Below are 22,964 nucleotides of genomic sequence, written 5' to 3'. Positions count from 1 at the left end.
CACTTAACAGGACCCATTACCAGAGTGCTGAATGCCACATCAATTCTTGGAAAATGGAGCTGGCTTGCAGTTGCCTTCTGAGCGTACTTCAAGGTGTTTATATTAAGCCATACATAGTCTGAATCCTAACTTGCAGAAAATGCCTCCCTCCCTTGGCTCCAGCATGATGGCTGAGTAGCAAGATCAGCTGGGGTCTTTTTGCTAACAGTCCCTAACGTTAAACATTTAGAAAAAAACAGGTAAAATTTTCAAACGCATTGAAGCCACTTAAGAGCTTGCTCCCATTTTCAAAAACTAACATAAGCACTTAGGAGCCAGCGTTCTATTGATAGTCAATGGAACTTCGGCTCCAAAAGGGATTAAAAGTACTTAGACACTTTTGATAATTTCACCCAAAGCTCTCTTGATGGACTGCTGGTAGCTTCTGAATTTGTTTTATTAACTGTTGACCTTAAAAAAATGATGTAAGACTCATCTATTTATTCAGGCTTTTGCTGTGGGGGAAGTGATTGTACTTGAAGAATTAAAAGTGTGGATCTTGGCAGAGGGAAGTGGAACTGGACTGACATTTGTCAGCATGTAAGGCTCACTGTTTTTGTTTTTAATTTCTACATATGCAACCAGAGGTTAAAATGAGTGTATGTTTTATAAAACATTAACAACATTTTGACTGCGTCACTCAGCACCGCTGTGTTCTGAACCACCACTGTTACTTTGTTCCATATCTTGTCATGCACGGGCACTGTTACAAGTTTTCAAAAGTTCCTATTCTAATTAAAATTATTTTTCACAAATGCAACATGACATGCTAATCATTTTAGCCTCCTTCCCATTATATAGCATTTTTACATTAGAAAAACCTGATAAGATTATAAGGCTTACAAAAGCAAAGAACATCATACATAAAAGTTTAAATACAACAGTTATGATATTCCAAAGCAGAACACTTAATAAACTTTATTTTAGTGAAAATAGAGAATTTATTAAAAATAAGGAGGACGGGGCTAGGAGATTTCCCCAAGTAAATCTGATAAAGAAACTTTCCTTCCTTAAAAAAGTAAAACTTTACCTGATCAACTGTAGTGACATCAGAAAGTACAGCATCAGGTGTTCTATTAGGTGGGTTCACTGTTACCTGAATGGAAAAATGGAACAATATTTAAATGCAAAAGAATCACTCTCCTTTACCCACCCTAAAACCATAATCAGACATGTTTAAAGAGAACTAAAAACAATGATTTCCCAGGGGTGGGGGTTAAAACGTGTTTAAGGATAAGGAGAAAAAATTTCCAACAAGCTCAAAAACGTTTGCATCAAGATTCTCTTTAAACATACAACATCAATACATTTTTGCCACAAATTTGTCACTGCAAAACAACACTGCTCTTTTAACATTGTACATTCCAGGGTCTTGCATCATTTTACGAAAGCCAATAAGAATAACTGACAATCACTCCATTAGGACAAACATCTGCTCTAACAACAATTTTAAGGCAACACACAGCAAGCTATAAAGCGATTATTGATCCTGAAGCATTAAATCTGGTTTACACTCATACAGCAGACCATTTTAAAGACATTTCTTCCAAACTAAATTAAAAAAAAATAAAGCTCAAGAAAGAAGGTTATTAGTTTCTCTACAAACTAACACTTTCCCCGGTTTGTTCCAACTTTGAAACCTATCAAAACCAAGGTTAATATTTTGGACCATAAATTGAATCCAAACCAAAAAAAAAAAAGTATTTAAATACTGCCTTATAACAAAAGCTTAACCAACATTTGAAAAAGTATGCTATATGAATGACTCTGGACCTTATCTTAGTCTTTCAAAGCCTCTGACCTTTTATTCTTTATCCTCCCAATTACAAGCTGCATTTTGAACCCTATCACTTGAAACAAGCTTTGGTTTTTTGATTATATAAACTGTAAACTCAACATGACAGTCTGTCAGACTCCATCTTAAACGGCTGATCTGTATGGAGCAAAAATATAGCAACCACTTGAAAACTATTCAAGCAGCTGAAATTTATTCTTGAAAACCCACAAAAAGAAAGTATTTACAATGGTAGATTTAATTTCTGATTTTTACCAATAGCAAGTCAGTTCTACAGTATATCATTGCACTAAAGAGAATGAATGCTAGTTTAACCCATTAGATGGTATGAAGTTACCTGCTCACTTTCCACAGCAGATATCCTAATTAGTGCTAGCTTGTGTATATTATCCCAGGAAGGAATGGGAGATACACTGAATTAAAGTGTTGACACAGTAGCACAGTATGCAATGTTTTGCCTTGCTTCGATTCAGAAGCCTAGATAAGAAAGTGAGACTCCCACCGCTAGGCTAATGGGGAATTCATTGGCAAACACTGGTGAAACATTTGGTGTGGGAACGAGCAAGACATATTTATTTACCATTGTAAGAAGCACTATGGCTGGATGGATTCTGGCCTTGATCCTAAATCTGCTCATCCCCCAACAGAAGCAGAATTAAAAGAAAATGCTTTAATAAAAATTGCAAAATACTGAAAATCACATTTGAAGTTTGATCTGATGTTCAAATGCTAGTAATACTAGCTACAGTGTACTGAGCCTGTACAGGAAGCAATTAAGACAGAGGATTCTTTGCCACCAAAACATCTACAAAATCTCAAACAGCAAAGAGTCTGTGCTATGGACAACCTGCTTTATCTGTGCTCTCCTCTCCCATGAACTGATTCAAGCGCTCCTTCACCCCTAAGGAAGAAACAGTGTGATTATGGAGGTGGAAATTCCTCCAATTCATATAGAGCTTTCCACTCCCATGGAAGAGCAAGATCTTGGACTTAACTTCTGTACTCCCTTCTGTTTGAGTTTAGGCTGGCACTAATCCCTAAGGATCTGGGTGTGCTAGAAGAACTTCTCCTGGCTAAAGACTAGGTAGCCTAACAATATTAGAACTATTAGTTTCTAACTGAATAAATAGTAATGTTACCACCTAGCACTTACATGGTCCTCATCTGTAGACCTCAAAGTGCTTTACAGGAGCTCAGCATCTTCCCAATTTCACATATGGGGAAACTGAAGCACAGAGATTAAAGTGACTTGTTTAAAATCACCGGCAGGCTAGTGGCAGAACAGGGACTATAACACAGGTCTCCTAACTCCCAGCCAATTGTGCTGTCCACTAGGCTACATAGAATAAGTGTTATTTACTTGCTTTCAGACCTGAGAGGAAAGAGATAAGGCAGAAGACAGTTTTGGGTAATTGCTTTTCTGTCCCAAGCGCTGGCTTCTCTTTCTGTTAATGTGTACATAGGGTCAATGCAGGGTTTGTGAGGTGCCATGGAATTAAGTATTTTCAGTATGCTGGTAACACATATATTGCATGAGCCATAGCAAGAGGCTGAGTATAGGGTAGTGATTGGGGCATGGATGAGAGCTAGCTGTTTGAGACTGTTAACAAGTCAGTAGGGGCAATTGGAGGAAATGGCAAAGATCATCTCAGCCCCATCTGACAGAGGAAACACCTTAGCTGCGTGTCAGAAGAGTTCAAAATTCAGGGGTCTTATATTCCCAGCTGCTGCTAAACAATCATATAGCAATGAACAGAGTGACTTTCCTCAGTTTGTGTCTGCACAAAAGTTTGTGATCCCATTTCTCGGGCACAGGCCTTACTAGAATCATCCACACCTTTGCCACTTCAGAACACGACAATGGAGCTACTTCTTAAATTAACTCAGAAACTGAAGATGGCACAGGAAGGGGTGGCCACTTGATAAACACAGTGAATTTTGCTATGAATACTTGATAGCACTGCTCCAGAATTTGCATGGCCTGTCTGTGGATTTCCATCTGGAGGTAAAGATACTAGTTCTGTCTTATTAAGCCTTAACTGGCTTGAGACCTGCGAAAGACCTCACCACTCCGACCATTCAACACTGCTTTAGATGAAAGGAGGTGCTCAAGCTCCAGCTCCTTTAATACATGGCAGAAGGAGTTGCTCGCAATGTGTTCTGAATGAAGACCCCTAACTTAGAAATTCACTACCATCTCTGGTCTGAAACTGCCTGAAATTTGTGGGCAACCTAAGGGATACACTGTCAAGCCCTTCTATTTGGACAGGGCTAATGTTTAGGGAGATTAAGTTGTAGATTTTAATTTGGGAGGGATTCATATTTTTTAGGAACTGAAGTGGGGAAGTATATGATTTGGGACTGGAGTCTTGTGTGTCGAGAAAGGCTGTTTGATTTACTATTCCTGTTTGTGTCTCAACATAAAAATACAATAGAATTAACTATCACTGGAGTACCTAGAATCTGGAATAAGCATTCTTTTCATGTTTTATATAGGTTAAAAATTAAATCAAATCACTTATCACACTCTAGGTCTAAGCATATACCACACATTACAATCAAAAACTCTGTGCTAGATATTATAATACTGATTTTAGAGTACTGAGGTACAGCGATTGAAAGACTTGACAAAAATTACAGTAAATCCAGAGGCAGAGTTTAGAACAGAACTCATGAGTCAGTCTCTCAGTACTCTGCTATAATCCTGCACATCCTACCTTTATATCTAGATCACCAATAGCTGAGACTACGTTTAACATTATTGCGTTACCAGACATTTTCCTACAATTTTCATATTTGGCAACTCCCCGATATCTTGTAGGACATGGTGTTTGTAGCAAATACATAGCCCTATAAGGAATTAGATAAAAAATTGAAAACCATCCAGGCAATCCAAGTTATATTCTATCCTCATCTGGATTTCCCTGTATGTTAAAAAGCCTCAAGGAGAAAGGATTTATTTCTTCATTTAGTGAAACTAAGGACAACAATTTATTAATTTGTTGCGATGTATGAGGATCACATACAGACAAGACTACATCAGTGTGACATTAACAAAGAAAAATTTTCTCAATGTTAACATAAGAAAACTAAATACCACCACTACTTCCTAAACAACTATCAGTACTATATGATTTTAGTCGATAATTTTTGTCCCAGAAGGTTTTCAATTTATTATCTCATTTCTAATGGGCCTGTGTGTTTGTTATAAGTCCCATGTTAGACAAAAAAGTCCACGAATGTTGAGCTGGGCCACTAATACCACCACTACTGATTTTAGTAACAGCTCTTTTGGGCTGCTGTGTTTATACAGATAGTCTCATTGAAATCAGCTTTATGATGATAAAGTGTTCTGTTAAATTTGTCAAGCAGACATTGAAGAGTTGTGCCCCTATGTAAAACAAGAGTGATTCATCAATTTTCTCTTTATAAGCATATGATATATTTGGAGAAAGCCTCACTCCAGATCTTCTGTGGTTGGGTATACCTCAAGATTTGAGGTTAAGAAATCTGAACACAGTGGATAGAGATTTAAGTGCACATCTAAAAACAAAAAGCTTTTTTTAGCTGGTCAATTTACGTCTTTGAAGTTGAACTAATATCTCAGAAAGCAGTCCACATGGGACTATGGATGTACAAGCATAGGCGCTCCATCACAAACTGAAAATAAATTATCTTATATGGTGCTGTGCCTACAACATGACAAAGCCCACAAGATTATTATGTATTATTACTTGTCTTACAGTACTGCCTAAAGGCCCCGATCTGGAGAAGAGTCCTATTGTGCTAACTGTCCTCCTTACCATTTCCTATTTACATGCCGTGTTTTTCCTCTCATTTAGGTGAATAGCTGCTTTATGCATTTGGACTTGCATTTAGGGCACATATACAATAAACCTCACTATGCCATTATATGTCACTTGCCAACTACCGCCCAAGATGCTAGAGTTTCACTCTAGATAATAATCCAGGGAGTGAGTAGAGAAAGCCAATATTATTTCTTTCTTTTTCTGCTTCTGCTTCTGAAATCACACACACACAACTGCATCAGTTTAGAAACAGAGCTACATCTAGAGGTTTTTTCCATGAACAGCATGTTCCACAAGCCATTTTAAACAGGAGGAACACCACTTGTTTGAAAGCTCCTCAGCTGGGAATTTCATTTTTCACTAAACATGCACACATTAAAAACATTCAGAATATAATTACATAAGAAATCACGTACTGTGGGGCAAAGATCATATGAAGTCAAGATTACATTAATCAAAATCAACATTTATTGTTTTGTATTCTCCCTGCCCACAACTGATTCTGTGTCCATGCACTGAGGTGCAAAACTACACTGAAGGCCATTAAAGTCTAGATTTTTGTCATTACAATTACAAGAAGAAAGATTCAAAATACTTCCTTTAACTGAAAGAATTTGTGAAGTATATGGTACCAAGTATACACTAAAGGGATAAATCTGTAAAGTCTTAAGCACATGAGTAACAATGGGACTACTCCTATGGGGGTAGTTAATTGTGTGGTATTACCATCTGCATTCAAAAAATGGCTCAATTTTTTTCCTGTAGTAAATAAAAGCATTTGAAAGTGGAACATAGGTATATATTCAAGTGATAGGATGATAAAATGACAAAGCATAAATTTTGCACAGGACATAAAACAACCAGGACCCCCCTGATTCAAGGAGATTCTGTATAAACCAACAATAAAGGAAAGAACCGTGAAAAAGCCTCTGGAGGCATCTAAATCTCTGTGCTACTTGTAAAAAGAGAAAAAATTAGTAGCCAGAAATCCTGCTCTTCAAGCTGGTCTACAGGAGAGGTTGAGCTCTCAGAATCTAATACAAAGAGACTAAAAAAAAAAAAAAAAGATCTTCACACAGGATTGACTTTAGATGTTCTGCAAGGCTTTTGCTGCCCTAGATATTAATACAGAGACTTCAGAAATTTCCAAAGAGTTGACAGATCAAAAGGAAAGTACGTAAACAAATAAACATTTTCCTTCAGCTTCTAGCAAAGAACTCTGCACCCCTCCTTCTAGTTAGGGAGAATGTAATCAAGTCACATGGGGGCAACCAAACAAAATATGTGAGGCAATCACAAAAGTGCTACACAATGTTTAAATTAAGATCGGCTGACACCAGAGGTTCTCAAACTGAGGGGTTGTGGAATGTAATCTGGGGGGTGGGTGTGAGAAGCTTCAGGGAAAAAAAATCCACTGTGCACATTTTACTCACAGCAATGAATAACTAGCAAAACTGATTCCTTCAGACAGATCAGTAGGGGGGCATCTACTTAAATTATGGACAAATCACACATTTTTTTGTGGGTTGGTCAAGGCATAAAGAGCAAACTTTGCAGATGTGTTCATACAGTTGCATATTCCATGCCACCCTTACTTCTGCATTGCTGCTGGCAACAGCGCTGTCTTCAGAGCTAGGCACCCAGCCAGCAGCCACCACTGTCCAGCCACTCAACTCTGAAAGTAGTGCAGAGGTAAGTGTGACAATACTGTGACCCCCTATAATAGGCTTGTGACCCCCCCCCCTTTTGAGTGGGACCCCAAGGTGAGAAACGTTGTGCACTTTCGTATAATTTTACCCTATATACTTAAATGGCTCTGTTTGAATCAATGCCTTACTGTTTTCAATATTTAGTGAGAGTTGCATGTTGATTTATGATTACTGGTGTATGAACTTGTGTGGCGGGGGGCAGGGGAGCATAAACTACTACAGACATAAAGAAGGGGGGCACAATCAAATAAGTTTGAGACCCACTGACCTACATCATACTCTGAGGTCCACATAACTGTTGCCAGCTTGGCTAGTGAACAGATGATTCCCTCAGAAGATGACCTGCAGCCTAAGTTCACAGACCTCAAAGTAAAGATCAGCTTAGATTGCAACTATGAAACAGCTTCTCCCACTCTGATCAGCCACCTCAGCCTGTTCTGCTCAGGCAATTCCGTCCTGGAAGACTGTTCAGAATCTGCTTGTGTCTGTCTTCTGCTGTGTCATTCTCAAGCTAACTGATCATCCCTAATCAATATACTAATTATTTTTCTTATATTATATTCAGTGAAAGACAATAGTTATTTCATTTGAAAATACATTTAAAATTTACCTTCGCCTTTTCTGATGTTCGTTTTCCACCAAATCCTCCAGCTCCAACAATAAACAGAGAGAATTGATTATAGCACAACAGATCCTTTCCACAGTAGGTATGAACTGGAAGACAATATAAAATGAGAGGTTATATTCTCTTTTTTGAATACTGCTAACACTGACCCCTCTCAGAGCCAATGGATACTGAATAGCTTTGTTTTATATATGCTAGTATTCATCTTCACAAGTTAGGGGACAATGTCCTCACTTTTGAATAGCACTGTCATAAATAATTTCCTAACAAGTGAAGATTAATGTCCTGTTTAAAACTATGCTATTACAGATGCTCTTTACACAAAAGTATTAAAATGAAAAAACGAGCTATCAAAATACTGATGACATACCAAGTGCTAAAAAAATGGTTGACAACACACAAAGTGCTAAAATTAATGTTTATTTCAACATTTCACACATCATTAGCCATTTATTTAAATACTATAGAACTATGCCATAAAAAGTGATTTATTAGAAGCCATTAACAATCCCTGGTACAAAAACACATTCACAACCTCATACACAACAAAGCAGCACTAATACTGTATGTGGAAAAAGCAGCCCCAAAGGAAGATTTAATTTAAGGTCACTTGGTTTTCTTTTTGTTAAAGTCACTTTTGATTTTGTTGAACTTGAAGTATTTATAGTTACTGAGGTGAAACAGAAATCTCTCTATTTCCAATTTATTATCACTTATTATTCCATTAGGACACAGACAGGCATTCATACTTAAACTTATTGCCAGTAGGGCACCACATCCACTTATACTGGGCGCCTAGTTTCTCCCATAAGCAGCTAACCTTTAATGACCTACACCAGAACCTTTAGGTCTGTTACAGAAATAGACAGACTGGTTTGGATAAACTTCTAATGGGCCCAAACCTTGGCTTTTCAATTGTTCCTATGTGGAAGTAAAGAAAAGCTAGAAAGATTAAGTTGGAGAGCAGTTAGCTTTTCGCCAGACTGAGCCATTAACTGGTAAGAAACAGGAAGGGCAGAGCTCAGGAGTTAGTAGTATTATTTGGAGGTTTTGAGGAAACAGTAGGGAAAAATTTTAAAGGGTTCATGGAGAAATCTAAACAGTACACTACCTCAAAAAATTTGGTGGTTCATTCCCTATTAGTCTCATTCTAAAACTTGAACAGTCATGTTATACCATAACCATGTCACTAGAAATCAAGACCCATATATTTTGTGAAAGAAAAAAACAAGTTATGGACTCCTTGGGCCCACTAAATTAATGCAAAAACAGAAAAAAAAATTAACAAAAGAGAATAAAAACATTTCAGGACATATAACTTAAAGGATGTCCTTTCATAAAATTCAAGTTGACAGTCAATTTAATTAGATGTTGGGTTTCTCACACACACACACACACAGCTTTTTAAGAGAAACAGTTCAAGCTAACCAACTTCAGATAATACTATGTATTAGAAGTAATAGCTTTGTTCTGTTTGTGTATTCAGCACCGTCTCTCTGCTCAGGAACACTACTGAATCTTCTGTCAACGTTCTCTCAAAAAGGATATTCTTAATTTCAGTACCCTATCTATTCCAAAGAACAGGACAACATGCATGTGATTGCGAATTAGTACATTTCTCAGCAGTCACTGGACCACGTGGCACAGACCCTAAGAATTTAAACTGATTTTAGGCTCAGAGTTATTGTTAGCATAGGTTAAATTTTGAGACTGTCCGCTTTGATTGTCTCTCTTTAATAAATTACAATATGGTTACCATCTAAGAGAATAAGTGCTCCTGAGCCTTTGTCAAGGATATCAGCAATAGTTGATTCTGAAGTTAGCAGTCCTGAAAGAGAGAGATAAGGAAAACACATATCTTATAATACGAAGGTCTGAAATTACAATACAACATGAATTTTGCAGGAGTATTTTAGCAAAGCTCATGACAAATATTTCCAGCTTTGTAATCTACACAAGCCAAGTTTTAGAACATATACATTATAAGTAATTTATTTGTAATACATTAATACAACGCAGGTGAGGTTTTTATTTAAAATGTTCATTCACAGTTAACAGTAAACAGATATATGTTTAGACCCCAATCCTGTAACTGACTCCTGTGTCCACTCAGAGCCCCACTGAGTCTGAGAGGCATCTGCCTGGATGGAGACAGTTGCCAGACTGAGGCTTTAAGGCTTACTTAAATGGTGAGTTAGCTTGTGGCAAACTAGGATGTGAACCTACAATGTACTAATTTGCCATATAAACCATGCTATCACGCACTAAAAGTTCCATAGTGCACTCTGACATACTTCTATTTCAAGCAGCAATACATCAAAGTGCACTAAGAAAATTTTAGTGCGCAGTAACAGAGTCCACATGGCAAAGCTAGCACACGGTACATTCACATCCTGGCTTCCTGTGCACTAACTCATCATGTAGACAAGCCATAAGTGTCTACCAGAAGTTAAGGTGCCATCATGTCTGGAATATTTATGAACCTCTCAAGGTTGAGACTGGCTCATTAATTTCACAATAACTGTGTGACTGTTGAAGCTTATTCATATGTCTTTTCCCAGTAGAACCCTTAGACGCATCCTGCCAAAAACAAGAGATCTGGCTAGGTGTGCCAAGGAAGAGAAACAGGCATATACTGCAAAGGACTATTGTGAGGCTTACTATGCCCCATTGAAAACCATGCTTTGGTCTAAAAATATTTCACCTCTTATTTTTAACAATAAAGGTTAAAATTATAATTGATAGAGAGAAACAATTTAACTGCTTTTTTCTATTTTTCTTCTTGATGCATTTTGTGTAAAGTTAATTAAATTGTTTCCCCATATTACGAATACTTTTCTTTCCTCTGAGTTTCACACATAAACAGAACGGGAGGGAAAACAAATTATGTTTTGTGAAAGATAAGAAAATTTAATTATAAAACCACAGAAACTGGCAGGTCACTGAGGAGCAAAAATAGCACCTGAAACCACTGCCAACACCTGTTTCGAAATGAAATAGGTTGCAAGTTGATTGACTGACCTTTAAGGCAAAGCATGCTGATGAAGCACATATAGATTGTAGGTGCCATATAAGTGCAAAATATAGTGGATCAAAAGTAGACACTTCTGAATACACACAAAATATACTGTTTCTCTAAGCCCCTACTGCAGGTCCACTTCCCAAAAGGAACTATTTACAAAACTTGAAAAATTAATGGCTCTCTATAGTCTTAAAGTTTTGTACTTCATATTAAATCTCCCACTACTTCTCTTTAATTTGCAAAAAGTCTTCTCCTAGAGAATGTCGACCAGTTGTATCACATATACTAATTATTTGGTGCAGAAAACGCAGAGTATTTATTTAGCCATTTCTTATGTCCTCTTTCTTTATCCAGAATGCTAACACTACACGTGGACCAATATTACCTATCATATTCCACGACAACTAGTAACGCTGAATGTCAAATAGCAGGAAAGTGTTCGGTTTGCTGTCTTCTGGTGTCACTGAATATAATTATAAAATACAATTAAAAGAGCTTCTGAATCAGCAACACCACCCTAACTATCAAGTATTACAAAAAGTTCTAGTTAAAATGTTTAGCCTTTACCAGGCTAGGGGCTTTTTTCCCCCCAGTAAACCCTTTTAACACAGTCCATTTTCAATTATTAAACCCAAAATGTTCAAAGAATTGGGCTCTTAACCATCACAAGCTTTCTTATCACTCAAAGTTATAAAATACAAGATTTTCAGCACAACTTTGAATATTGAAGCCAAGCTTCTCTCAAACAAATGTCTCTGGTGTTCTTATCCTGAATATTTTACACTTTGAGACCCCTAGGGAGACAAATGAAAATTCTTCCTTTTCAACAATAAAAAATATATATCTATTTTTACATACAGGTCTATGCCATAATATGCATTATTAAAGGTCAGGAATGAGGTATGAGGAATGAGGAATTGCCTTCTGAAAGTTCTTAAGACATCTTCAAACCAACAGCAAGTCATGGAGAAAATCCAAGAGAGGAATTGGTGGCCAGTATCCTATGCAATATGATATTCTATTTTTTGTTATTGTTTTAAATCGGTTGACAGATCTGCAAACAACTTAAATATCAGCCTGAACAATATGATCTTATTCACAGATTCCTGTCAATTAATGGAAAGCATGCCATCTTTCTTGCAAGCAATAAAGAGCTCAGGTGTTTCCTTTCACTCTCAGAAGAAAAGAACTAGTTTTTCCATGGTTTATTTGGTTTCTTCCCCACTTGCTCTCATCTCTTTCTCTGAAGAATTTCTCAAAACCACTTTACAAATAAATTCACATATATTCTGGCAACCAGTACTGGAATTGAAAAAGGTACAATGAAGGGCAACAAAAATGATTAGGGGTATGGAACAACTTCCATATGGAATATGATAGAGGGCTATAAAACCATGAATAGTGTGGAGAAAGTGAATAAGGAAGTGTTATTTACTCCTTCACATAACACAAGAACTATGGGTCACCCAAATAAATTAATAGGCAGCAGGTTTAAAACAAACAAAAGGAAGTTCTTCTTCACACAACACACAGTCAACCTGTGGAACTCTTTGCCAGAGATGCTGTGAAGGCCAAAATTATAACAGGGTTCAAAAAACGAACTAGATAAGTTCATGGAGTATAGGCAGATCAATGACTATTAAGCAGGATGGGCAGGGATGCAAAACCATGCTCTGAGTGTCCCTAGTCTCTGTTTGCCAGAAGCTGAGAGTGGACGATAGGGGGTGGATCACTTGATAATAGCCTGTTCTGTTCATTCCCTCTGAAGCACCTGGCATTGGCCACTGTCGGAAAACAGGATATTGGGCTAAATGGACCAATGGTCTAACCCAATATGGTTGTTCTTATCTTTGTAATTAGTGAAGTTTTATAAAACATGAATATATAATCTCTTTGGACATAGACCCTAATTAACCAATATATTTTTCAATGAAAATTTTGAAGACCAGGGATAAGTGTGTCTTTGTTCACATCTCTTTAAAGTCAAAAACTTCTCGCTCTCACCAACAGAATTTGGCCCAATAAAATATATTCCCTCACTCAGCTTGTCTTTCTAAAATTAAAACATACTGAGTTGATTTCATTCTTTAAGTCTCACAGACACTAGGATGTAAACAATGTAACAAAGTACAGTTTCTGGAAAAATATTTTGACAATTTATTATATCAACTTCCAGTGGTAATTAACAATACCTCTAGTTAATGAGTTGATCATGAGCTATATACACCACAATGTGAAGGCACACTAATTTATGTTTAGTGAGCAACTGAATATTCTTTTTCAGACAGCTCAGCAGAAAGTCAATCGGTACCTTGTTTTTACTAAGTATACCACAACAAACAAACTATAGTAGTTAGACAAAAAAAAAAAGCACCATCTGATCAGATTTTTTTTTTAATATATATCTAATTGGAAAGTTCCAACACCAGTATGATAAAGCCACACACACAAAATACAGAGTACAATTTGCAACAGAAACCAGTTCAAAACAATGTATCCATATTTCCATATGTAATGCAGATACAAAAGAAAAGTGAAGTGCTGTCATGGTGAATATGAAACCATCAGAGTAAAGGACTGACCTGAGGTTGGCAGTGGTTTATACAACTCCAGATATTGCTCACCATGCAGTAGCTGTGTAAAGATAAGCAACACTATAGTGATGATCAGTATCATTTGCCACCACTTCCCCCGTCCCTGTCATAAGCAAATATGTAGCTACAGATATTTTGGAAATGTGTTCAGAATGAAAACATATTGCTATAAAATAAAGAGAAGTGAGAAATTATATCCAGTTCTTTCCACACCTGGATATTTTTCGCTGCAACAAGGCTATAAAATACCAGTAGAAATTGACATGAGTGCATTATTTCAGAATGTTTTGTTATGTTACTTTGAGTGTAGGAATTACTTTGACACACTCATCCTTGGAAGTTGTTGGTAACAGCCTGAAATCAATCAGCCTTTCACAATCAGTCCTGACTTACAATCATACAGTATTTTCATGGTATATACTGAGCATGGTTGGATATTAAGGAAAACTTGCTAACTACAAGGATAGTTCAGTACTGTAACAGGTTACATAAAGGAGGTGGTGAATCCCTATCCTTGGAGGTTTTTAAGAATAGGTTAGCAAACACCAGTCAGGGATTGTTTATGTATACTTAATCCTGCAAAGGCAGATGGACTTGATCTTTTCAGATCCCTTACAGTCCTACATTTCTATTTTTCTAAGATTCAAATTAGGAAGAAGCCACCAAAAATATAAATATGGGTAATTTTATTGCCAGGTTAATTTCTGTCGTCTACCTCATCATGCATCAACAACAGAATAAATCAGTTAGCACGAGCCTACACACATCAATTTACAAGTGTTCTAAGAATTTTCCATTACTAAAAAATGTGGACATTCCAAGCTGCAGAACTTCTTTTCTAACCTCAGAAATCATCTTAAAAGAAAGTGCATTCAAAAGAGAACGTCAATGAGATGGACAGCAGGGAAAATTTCAGATTTTCTAAATTTTAAGTAAATGTTAAAATATTTCCAGCATATTTATGCTATCCTTTTAATCACTGACAAAACTTCTGAAGTGGAGTCCATTTTTCATAACATCCAGCACCAAACAGTTATGATTAACTGTTCATTCACTCCTCGAGCATCTATTACAGATTTTCAATTAGAGTAAACACCATTTAAAATGCCTTCTGTACTGCGGCAGATTTCATGCTAAGCTATGTGATTTCACTGAATAACACCAAGTTCCTAGGTTTAAAATTACTTTAAAAAATAGTTCAGGTGTAGAAGTAAACCTTTTAAAAAATGCTTTAACAAATATCCTATTTACAATTCAGTGCTTTGAATGGGTAACAACCACTCAGATTTGTAATGCAGGGAATTTGAAGACAAACAACACGCAGGGGAGAGCCTTTTGACTATAATTTACTTTAATGTATGGGACCAAGGAGAGAGGGAGAATAATATTTCACTCTATACCACCATTCCCAGGATGCGGATGTTGATATGTTGCTCTTCTTGCCATAGCCTATGTGTGGAACATGGTAAGAATAATAGACACTACAACCTTTTGAAGAGGCATCCCTCTGTTTTGTGGAGCACTATCTTTTTTCCTTAGCTTCTCACAAACACAACAGCGCATCTCATGTGCAGTCAACAAAAGGCAGCAGCAGTGATTCTGGTTCAATACATACAAATATTATGGGTTTGGCCATCTGGTGTTTGGATTTTGTTTGCTGGCTTTTTAAAGGAAACTCCAGAGTTTGACGACAAGACAGCTATGAAAAAATTCATGGGGTGGCAGGATTGTGACTAAAACAACACAGTCATTTATACAACTTTCTTTAGTTTTTATGCAGACTGCAGTCCCAGTATGGAAAATGCTGTAAATCTTACATTTTTAAGCTTTTTAAAAATCATATTTCAGCTATGAAATACTAAATTTCTTATGACATCATATTCTTGAAGAAGGCAGCTTTATATAATTTATATTTGTTCGATATATAGCTAAATGTATACACAGATATATGTAGATACACAGTTTGAAGAGGTGTACATTGTCAACTAATTTAAAAAGAAAAGATTACACCTACTGTACTTGCTTTCTAGATTATCTATGGTAGAGAGCTTCATCCCTGGAAAGAGCAAAAGAAATTGCTCAAAAATAAAATCCCTCCATTACAAAAAAAAATGTCAGGGCGAGATAAAGGTTTTTGGTTTTTAATAAAGAGGATGCTGCTCTTCAAGCAAGATTCCCACTTTAAAAAAAAAAAAAAGAGATACACACATGTGATTCATAAGCATCTTAGGGGGAAAAAAAAACCCACACAAAATCTATGAGAGAGAGGTAGGTAACTCATTTCAATACAAGTTTTTCCCTGGGTTGCAAGAAATCGGAGCCTGTTACTTTTTCTCTTTCTAGAACAGCAGCTATCTCTGAAGTTTTCGTGTATATACTGAGCCATTTCAATTACAGTCAATTTATATAGCATGTAACACAAAATAAATTGCAATGTCTAAATCATACATACTTTTGTGAAGTCACTGTTGAGTCCTGGAACACTAGAAAGTCCACCATCCCACAAAGATGCCTGAGCTGGGATGACCCCAAAGGTAGGTAAACAACAGAATGCTTCACTGCCTTCAAAAACAAATTTTAGATGATCTGGATCCTTGGTTGTCATTCCCACACCAAGAGCGTACAAAATCGGTTGCAAGTGAGTATAATTATACACCACTGTGGGCAACTTTTGGCCAACATATTTGCTCTGTGGATTAAAAATATATAGTATAATTCAAAGTTAAATGCTATGTAATATTTGATTTCAATTTACTTTCCGCAGGCAAAATCATCGTATAACTGCAACGTAATATATTAACAGTCTTGCTAGGATTACTTACATGTAGGGCTGTCAAGTGATCAAAAACATTGATCACATGATCCAAAAAATTACCTTATATACTCATTCATAAGCTGAATATTTTTGGTAAAAAAGTGACTCATCAAAGAGCGGGGGTTGGCTTATAAATAGGTCTACACCAAGATTTGATTATTTTAAACTCTATGAAATCATTGAATTGAATATCTAATACATTGTTGTTTTGTTTACCTGGAGTGTCTGCAGGCATGGAGACCCCCAGTTCCCGCAGCTCCCCTTGGCTGGGAATGGCGAACCGCGGCCACAGGGAGCTGAGGGGCTCCATGCCTGCAGACGCTCCAGGTAAACAAAATGTCCCAACCTGCCAGCAGCTTACCCTAATGGGCCGGGAGCCACAGTTTGCCAACCCCCGGAAATATAGGGTCGGCTTATGGAAGGGTCATACAGTTTTTACTGTTTTTACCTTTCCATCTTGGTTGGTCAGCTTTTAGACGAACAGGCTAATGAATGAGTATATATGGTAATTGCACGATTGGCTGAACCAGAAGTAGGACTGAGTGCACTTAGAGGCTCTGAAGTTTTACATTGTTTTGTTCTTGAATGCAGTTATGTTACCAAAAAACCCCCTACATTTGTAAGTTGCACTTGCATGACAAAGAGATTGTACTACAGTACTTGTATGAGGTGAATTGAAAAATACTATTTATTTTATCATTTTATAGTGCAAATATTTGTAATAAAAATATAAACTTTCATTTCAAATACAACACAGAATATATATGAAAATGTAGAAAAACATCAAATATTTAATAAATTTTAACTTGTATTCTATTGTTTAACAGTGCGATTAGAACTGCGATTAATCACAATTAATCTTTTTTAATTGCAATTAATTTTTTTTAGTTAATCACGTGAGTTAACTGTGATTAATCGACAGTCCTACTTACATGCCATGTCACAGGGAAGATATTTCTGGAACTGAAGTGGTATTTGTTTGTTTTCCTTTAAATATATTCTATAACAATAAATACTGTAAGAAAGCCTTGTCTATATCACCGTAGACTATATAGCAATAAAGAACTGCATCCTGCAAATTACACTACACAGTATTTCAAAGAAAAAAATGTTTCAGTGGACAGCTCAATAAACAATCATGATTAAAGACCAATACTAATGAAACAGTTTACACTGTAATAGCCAGCTCATCCAACCTAGAACTTGTGGGAAATCAGCCAAGTGAAAGATAAGAAAAAACACTTCACAAAGAGCCTTGTTCTGTCAGGTAAAAACCAGAGATGTGCTGTCTTCACCTCATTTTGAACAATATCCTATTTAGGGTGTCTGAATGCTCTAAAGTGCAAGAGGTGATAGGTCTTATAGCTTAATTTATATATCTAGCTTCAAAAATTCTACCACCAATTAGAGAAAATTAGAGGAGAATTTTATTTATTTAGCAAGTTTATTATTTCTGCTCTAGTTCGCATCTAAAAAAGTGACCTTTACAGAAAGCAAGCCAAAGCTTTTGATCACATGCTGTGAGCAAGCTTGTCCTTGCTTTGGGTCTTTTGATAGCTACAAGCTGAGTTCCTTGCAGAAGCATTTTTACTTACTGGGTCAAAGCCTGAAGAAGCGGATCTAGTATAGCTTGTGGGATTCATGGAAACTTCTTCAGACTCTATTTGACTTAGCACATCGTTCAGTATGCTTACCGACTCTGGAACAAACAAAAGGAAACAAATTATTTTAAAATAGCCAAAAAAACCTGCCAAAATCTGCAAAACTAGATCCTTCTTTCAATGACATATAGGAAAAAATAAAAAATGGGTGTAGGGGTGATTCAATATATACAGATTTCTCTAAACAGATTTTAGTTCTGTACCTTACTGGTGCCTACAAACCACGTGTGGCAATTATATTCTACAGGAGTTCTACTGGCTCTGCACTCAGTAATGAGTTGTGATTCATATGGTGAAGAAAAAAATATTTATTTCAAGCACTTGTGTCTGGAACAAATAACTGGTGCTATACAACATTATCCTGGTCACGCAACCAATTCCATAACTGTATATTAAATTTAACTTCCCCAGCACTAACATGTTAAGAGAAGACATCTTGCACATTATTTACTAATTTTGTCAAAAGACAGAATTTGATAATTAGTACACATTTTCTCCTCTTTATACTTATTTCTTTTGGGTATTCTAAAATCATGTTTTCTATCAATCCTCCTCCTCTTCAAGCTGGGGTAAACAGCAAGAGCAAGTTGAAGCTAGAGCAATGTCATGATTGCAAGAGAGGCAGATTACTGCACAACAAAGTGGGTTAGTACAAAGTATATGTTGTGTTGCTTTCGGTATGCTGAAAGCATGATTATCTCTCTGCCTCTCTCACCTGACCCAGCAAGGGCTGCTCAATGCCAGGCCCAGTGCCTGGGTGAGATTCAGGCATTGATACAAGCTTGCTGGCAGAAACTCAATCTGGATAAAATCAGTAATCTCAATACCAAACATTCAAAAAACCGTCTCCAAAAATCATGAGACTGACTTAAAAATAAAGAGATTTTTAAAAATCACTATTTTTCTCCTTCCTGATGATTTTTTCACTCTTAGGGGAAGCTATTGTCCTCCTATTTGTGCATGATCCCTGCAGTTACAAAATTCAACCTTAGATGTACACACAAATGCAGGCCTCCAGGCTCACTGCTCAGAAGGGTCTTAAACTCTCCTCTCCCCAAAATTTTCACTCTTTTGCTCTTTATCTCCCTTTAACTAGGTAGGATAGGGAACTGCCCGGCTGAAATCCCCGCTCTGTTTTTGCCACCCAGTCTCCTGTTCTTCCCCTGCCTCTTAAACTCATTTGTCCCCAATAATTCCTTCCCTCTCAGTCTTCTACCCACCACATTCTCTTGCAGCCCCCTCAACCTGCCCTGTGCCCCCATATTCTTCTGCACCCACCCTATCAGTTTCCTGTCCTGCTTCCCAACTCACCCCTGAACAGTTCCCCCCTCCACCACCACCACCACACACACACACACACACACACACACACTCTCTCATTCCCTTCACATTCTCCTGTCCTCTGCCTGGTCCTCACGTAGTATCTGAGGAGCCGCCATCTTTCTAGAAAGTAGCTTAGCCTCAACCCCCTTAGAAACAATGCAAGGTGGTGGCTATATTTGCTGGAGGCAGACTGTAGCTTCAGATCCAATGGGAAATGGTGGCTGTTTTGGGTAAAGGCAACCCTAAAGTTATCAAAAGGATTGTTTGTGACTCTCTTAGGGAGGGTGTCTCTCTCAAATGTTACTAGAATTTGCAAAGCTGGGGATGGTTTTGTTTCCCCAGCAGCTCCTAGCCACAGAATGCCACTCCCATTTGCCTCTGGCTAGAAGACCAAATCCGTTTTTCAGATGAGAACCTTGCTACCAGGATTCATGCTGATGTTATCTTAAAATGAGATTCCTGATATGCATTTTATATGGAACTATGCATTAAGCATCTGGAGACTTATGCTGGTACAGAATGCTGAAGCCCAACTTTTCAGTGGTGTATCTTGGCTGGAGCACATGACACCTGTGGTTTGGGAATCATTGCTCATTGGTATCTGGATGAAATTTAAGGTTAGCGATTTGGGGTCCCCCCCCACCCCACCATTTAGCTCTAATTCAGCAGTGTAACACTAATCGCAAAAAAGTGAACATTATTCTGGGATGTATCAGCAGGAGTTCTGTAAGCAAGACACAAGTAGTAATTCTTCCACTCTGCACTGATAAGACCTCAACTGATTATTGCGTCCAGTTCCGGATGCCACATTTCAGGAAAGATGTGGACAAATTGGAGAAAGTCCAGAAGAAGCAGCAAACATGATTAAAGGTCTAGAAAACATGACCTATGAGGAAGGATTGAAAAAAACTGGGTTTGTTTCGTCTAGAGAAGAGAAGACTGAGGAGGTCCATGATAACAGTTTTCAAGTATGTAAAAGGTTGTTACAAGAAGAGTGAAAAATTGTTCTCCTTAACCTTCGAGGATAGGACAAGAAGCAATGGGTTTAAATTGCAGCAAGGCAGATTTAGGTCGGATATTAGGAAAAACCTCTTAACTGCCAGAGTAGTTAAATACTGGAACAAATCGCCTACGGAGGTTGTGGCGGTTTTTATGAAGAGGTTAGAGAAACATCTGTCAGGAATGGTCTAGTTATTACTTAGTCCTGCCTTGAGTGCAGGGATCTGGATTAGATGACCTATTGAGGTATCTTCCAGTCCTATACTTCTACAATTCTAAATAGCCTGGGACCAGCATATTTGAGATACTTGTGTCTCCCCACCCATCACTGCCACAGTTGTGGTCAGCAGCAGCATTTGACCTGGATCCACTTCGAAAGGGCAATTGGTAGAGCATTCTCAATGAGGGGCCCTCAGCTTTGGAACTACATCCTCTCTTGGGTACTTTCAGATCAGATTTGTTCATCTTCAGAGCACAGTGCAAGGCAAATCTATTTATTCAAGCTTTTGGGGGTGAGTGTGGGAGAGAGAGGGCTTGATAGAGATTGGCTTTTGGGGAGGACTTTTGTAGCGGGCTGCTGGGTTTGTAATTTGATTAATTGTTCTTTAAATTCACAGCAAAGACAGCTAGAGTGTGAGATATGATTTTTAGTCTGACACTGAACTTCTTGAGATATTTATTTCACAGTAGCAAGTGTAAGTTAATATATATTTTTCAGTATGTTTTTCATGATTGTTTAAAAACAAGTTTGTTTTTAAAAGATGCTCTTCAGATGTTTGTAAGGCTTTAAGTAAGCCATTAAAATATTATTGCTGCAATCAGATGTGAGAATGGAGGGTGCTTTTGTTTTGTTTTTAAAATAACACTATATTAAATAAAGGATCAATTTCAATGTTGTGAGCAGTTTGCTCACTAAACTTTTACCATCAAGAACCCCACAACTGACCAATATTCCTCCCATTTTCCAAAAGGACTGATACAGCAGTGTGGAACTGCTGTGTCTCAACTCATTAATTCACTTCAATCTCCACTGACCTTCTGCTGCCTGGCATAGGAAACAGCAGTCCCACCTACAGCATTAGATTTACAGTGATATTTTAGCAATTGACCAGACATGACTCATTCCTGTTATGCAAGGTTACATTTTCAGTGCATCCAACCAAGACTCCAAGGAAATCAGATTACATTAAATGTCTGATATTTTATATTTAAGTGTTTTGTGAATGTTATTATCATGTGAACTAACAGATTGTCAAATTGAAAAAGACATTACTACATCAAAAACATTGAAATTAACACACATTTCAAAATAAACTACCTTTGTATTATGCAGTAATTAATTCTTACTTCAGAAGAATAACTTTCTTTTTTTCTAGCTGTATTCTTAGCATATGGCTGGCACTCCATAAATAATTTTATATATATAAAAATAAAGGTGAAAAGCATATTATTTAGGTTGCAAAGTCAAGCTCTTGAAAGTTAGGTGATGCCAGATTTATAGCCGCTCATGCAACCTTATGTCTGCCACGCATCTGTGCACTGAATGAGGTAGGGGGTCCTATGGACAAAATAGTACATGATCATGTAATTATATTTATTTTAATGCGTATACATAATGGTTCAGAATTAATGTTGAATGGGAAACCATATATCTGACATTTCCTGATTTTCAAGTGCTTGACTTTGCAACCTGAATAATGTCCTTTTAACATAGCAAAATTACATTTAAAAACCTATTGCTTTTTAAATGAAAAAGGTAGAAACAAATGCTATTATGTACACCGAACAATCTCTCCTCACCATGCATTAGCAGTGAGGTATGTACCCAGACCTTCACAACCGCAGAACAGACTTCTATCACTTGAGCTACAGGACTAACTATGTTAGCTTGCAGTAGCAGCTGAAGGCTGCTATTCTAGCCATCAGGGGGATGGGTTGCTGGGTCCAGAGGGAAGGGTTATGAGTAGAGCTCTGCCCCACCCAACTCTCTCTCCACCCCCATCCAGAAACTTGAGAGCTTCTGCACTATCTGGTGTCCCCAGAGAATGGGGAAAGACCACAAGGATCATGTGCTAGGCCAGAGGATAACCAGCCCAGTTCTACCACATATACACAAGAAGCTGAGAGTTAACCAAGATGCTTAACAAAAAACAAAAAATGTTATATTTGTATTTAGTAAAAGGTGGTCTTTAAAAGTGTTTAGCTGTGCTGTGAACACATCTTTGCTGAGTAATTGTGTAATCTTATTGCTGGGACCACTGCCTTTCCTTTCACAATCTCATCCCAGAGTGTGATTACCCCCTTTGTTGTGTCATGTATGGAAGCAAACTCTCTGAGGCTCAGACATAAGCCAATTAGCTATTTGGTGAGGTCACTAGCTCACTTTTGGGTGCTGTAAAACACTTAAGTTTAAAAAAAAACAACACCACCACGATTGCCATGTAATAACCTTTAGCAGAAAAATATTTCTGCCTGTGCAGTAGCTCAAAGACATAAATTAATCCAGAATTTGAGTGTGTTGCCTGAATGGCAACAAAATTTTTCATGTTGAAATTATGTCATCATCATGTTGA

The 22,964-nt window shown here is 37.3% G+C and overlaps 1 protein-coding gene across 4 annotated transcripts in view; it reads right to left on the bottom strand.

Moving 5' to 3' along the window:
• HSD17B4 (hydroxysteroid 17-beta dehydrogenase 4) overlaps positions 1-22,964 on the bottom strand; it is a 118,987-nt gene that overhangs the window by 58,066 nt on the left and 37,957 nt on the right. For 2 of the 4 annotated variants that reach the window (XM_073344778.1, XM_073344780.1), the window contains exons 12-17: positions 18,004-18,107; positions 16,046-16,297; positions 13,582-13,633; positions 9,734-9,805; positions 7,963-8,066; positions 1,070-1,135 (exon numbers count right to left, since the gene is read on the bottom strand). In XM_073344778.1, coding sequence (XP_073200879.1) covers positions 1,070-1,135; positions 7,963-8,066; positions 9,734-9,805; positions 13,582-13,633; positions 16,046-16,297; positions 18,004-18,107 — 650 coding nt within the window. The remainder of the gene's footprint in view (positions 1-1,069; positions 1,136-7,962; positions 8,067-9,733; positions 9,806-13,581; positions 13,634-16,045; positions 16,298-18,003; positions 18,108-22,964) is intronic. The other 2 variants (XM_073344779.1, XM_073344781.2) reach the window with 2 other exon arrangements.

The sequence above is a fragment of the Lepidochelys kempii genome, chromosome 5 (assembly GCF_965140285.1).
Source record: "Lepidochelys kempii isolate rLepKem1 chromosome 5, rLepKem1.hap1, whole genome shotgun sequence".
NCBI classification, from domain to species: domain Eukaryota; kingdom Metazoa; phylum Chordata; order Testudines; family Cheloniidae; genus Lepidochelys; species Lepidochelys kempii.
The sequence above is the reverse complement of the archived record's forward strand: the minus strand, read 5'-3'. Positions and strand labels throughout refer to the sequence as shown.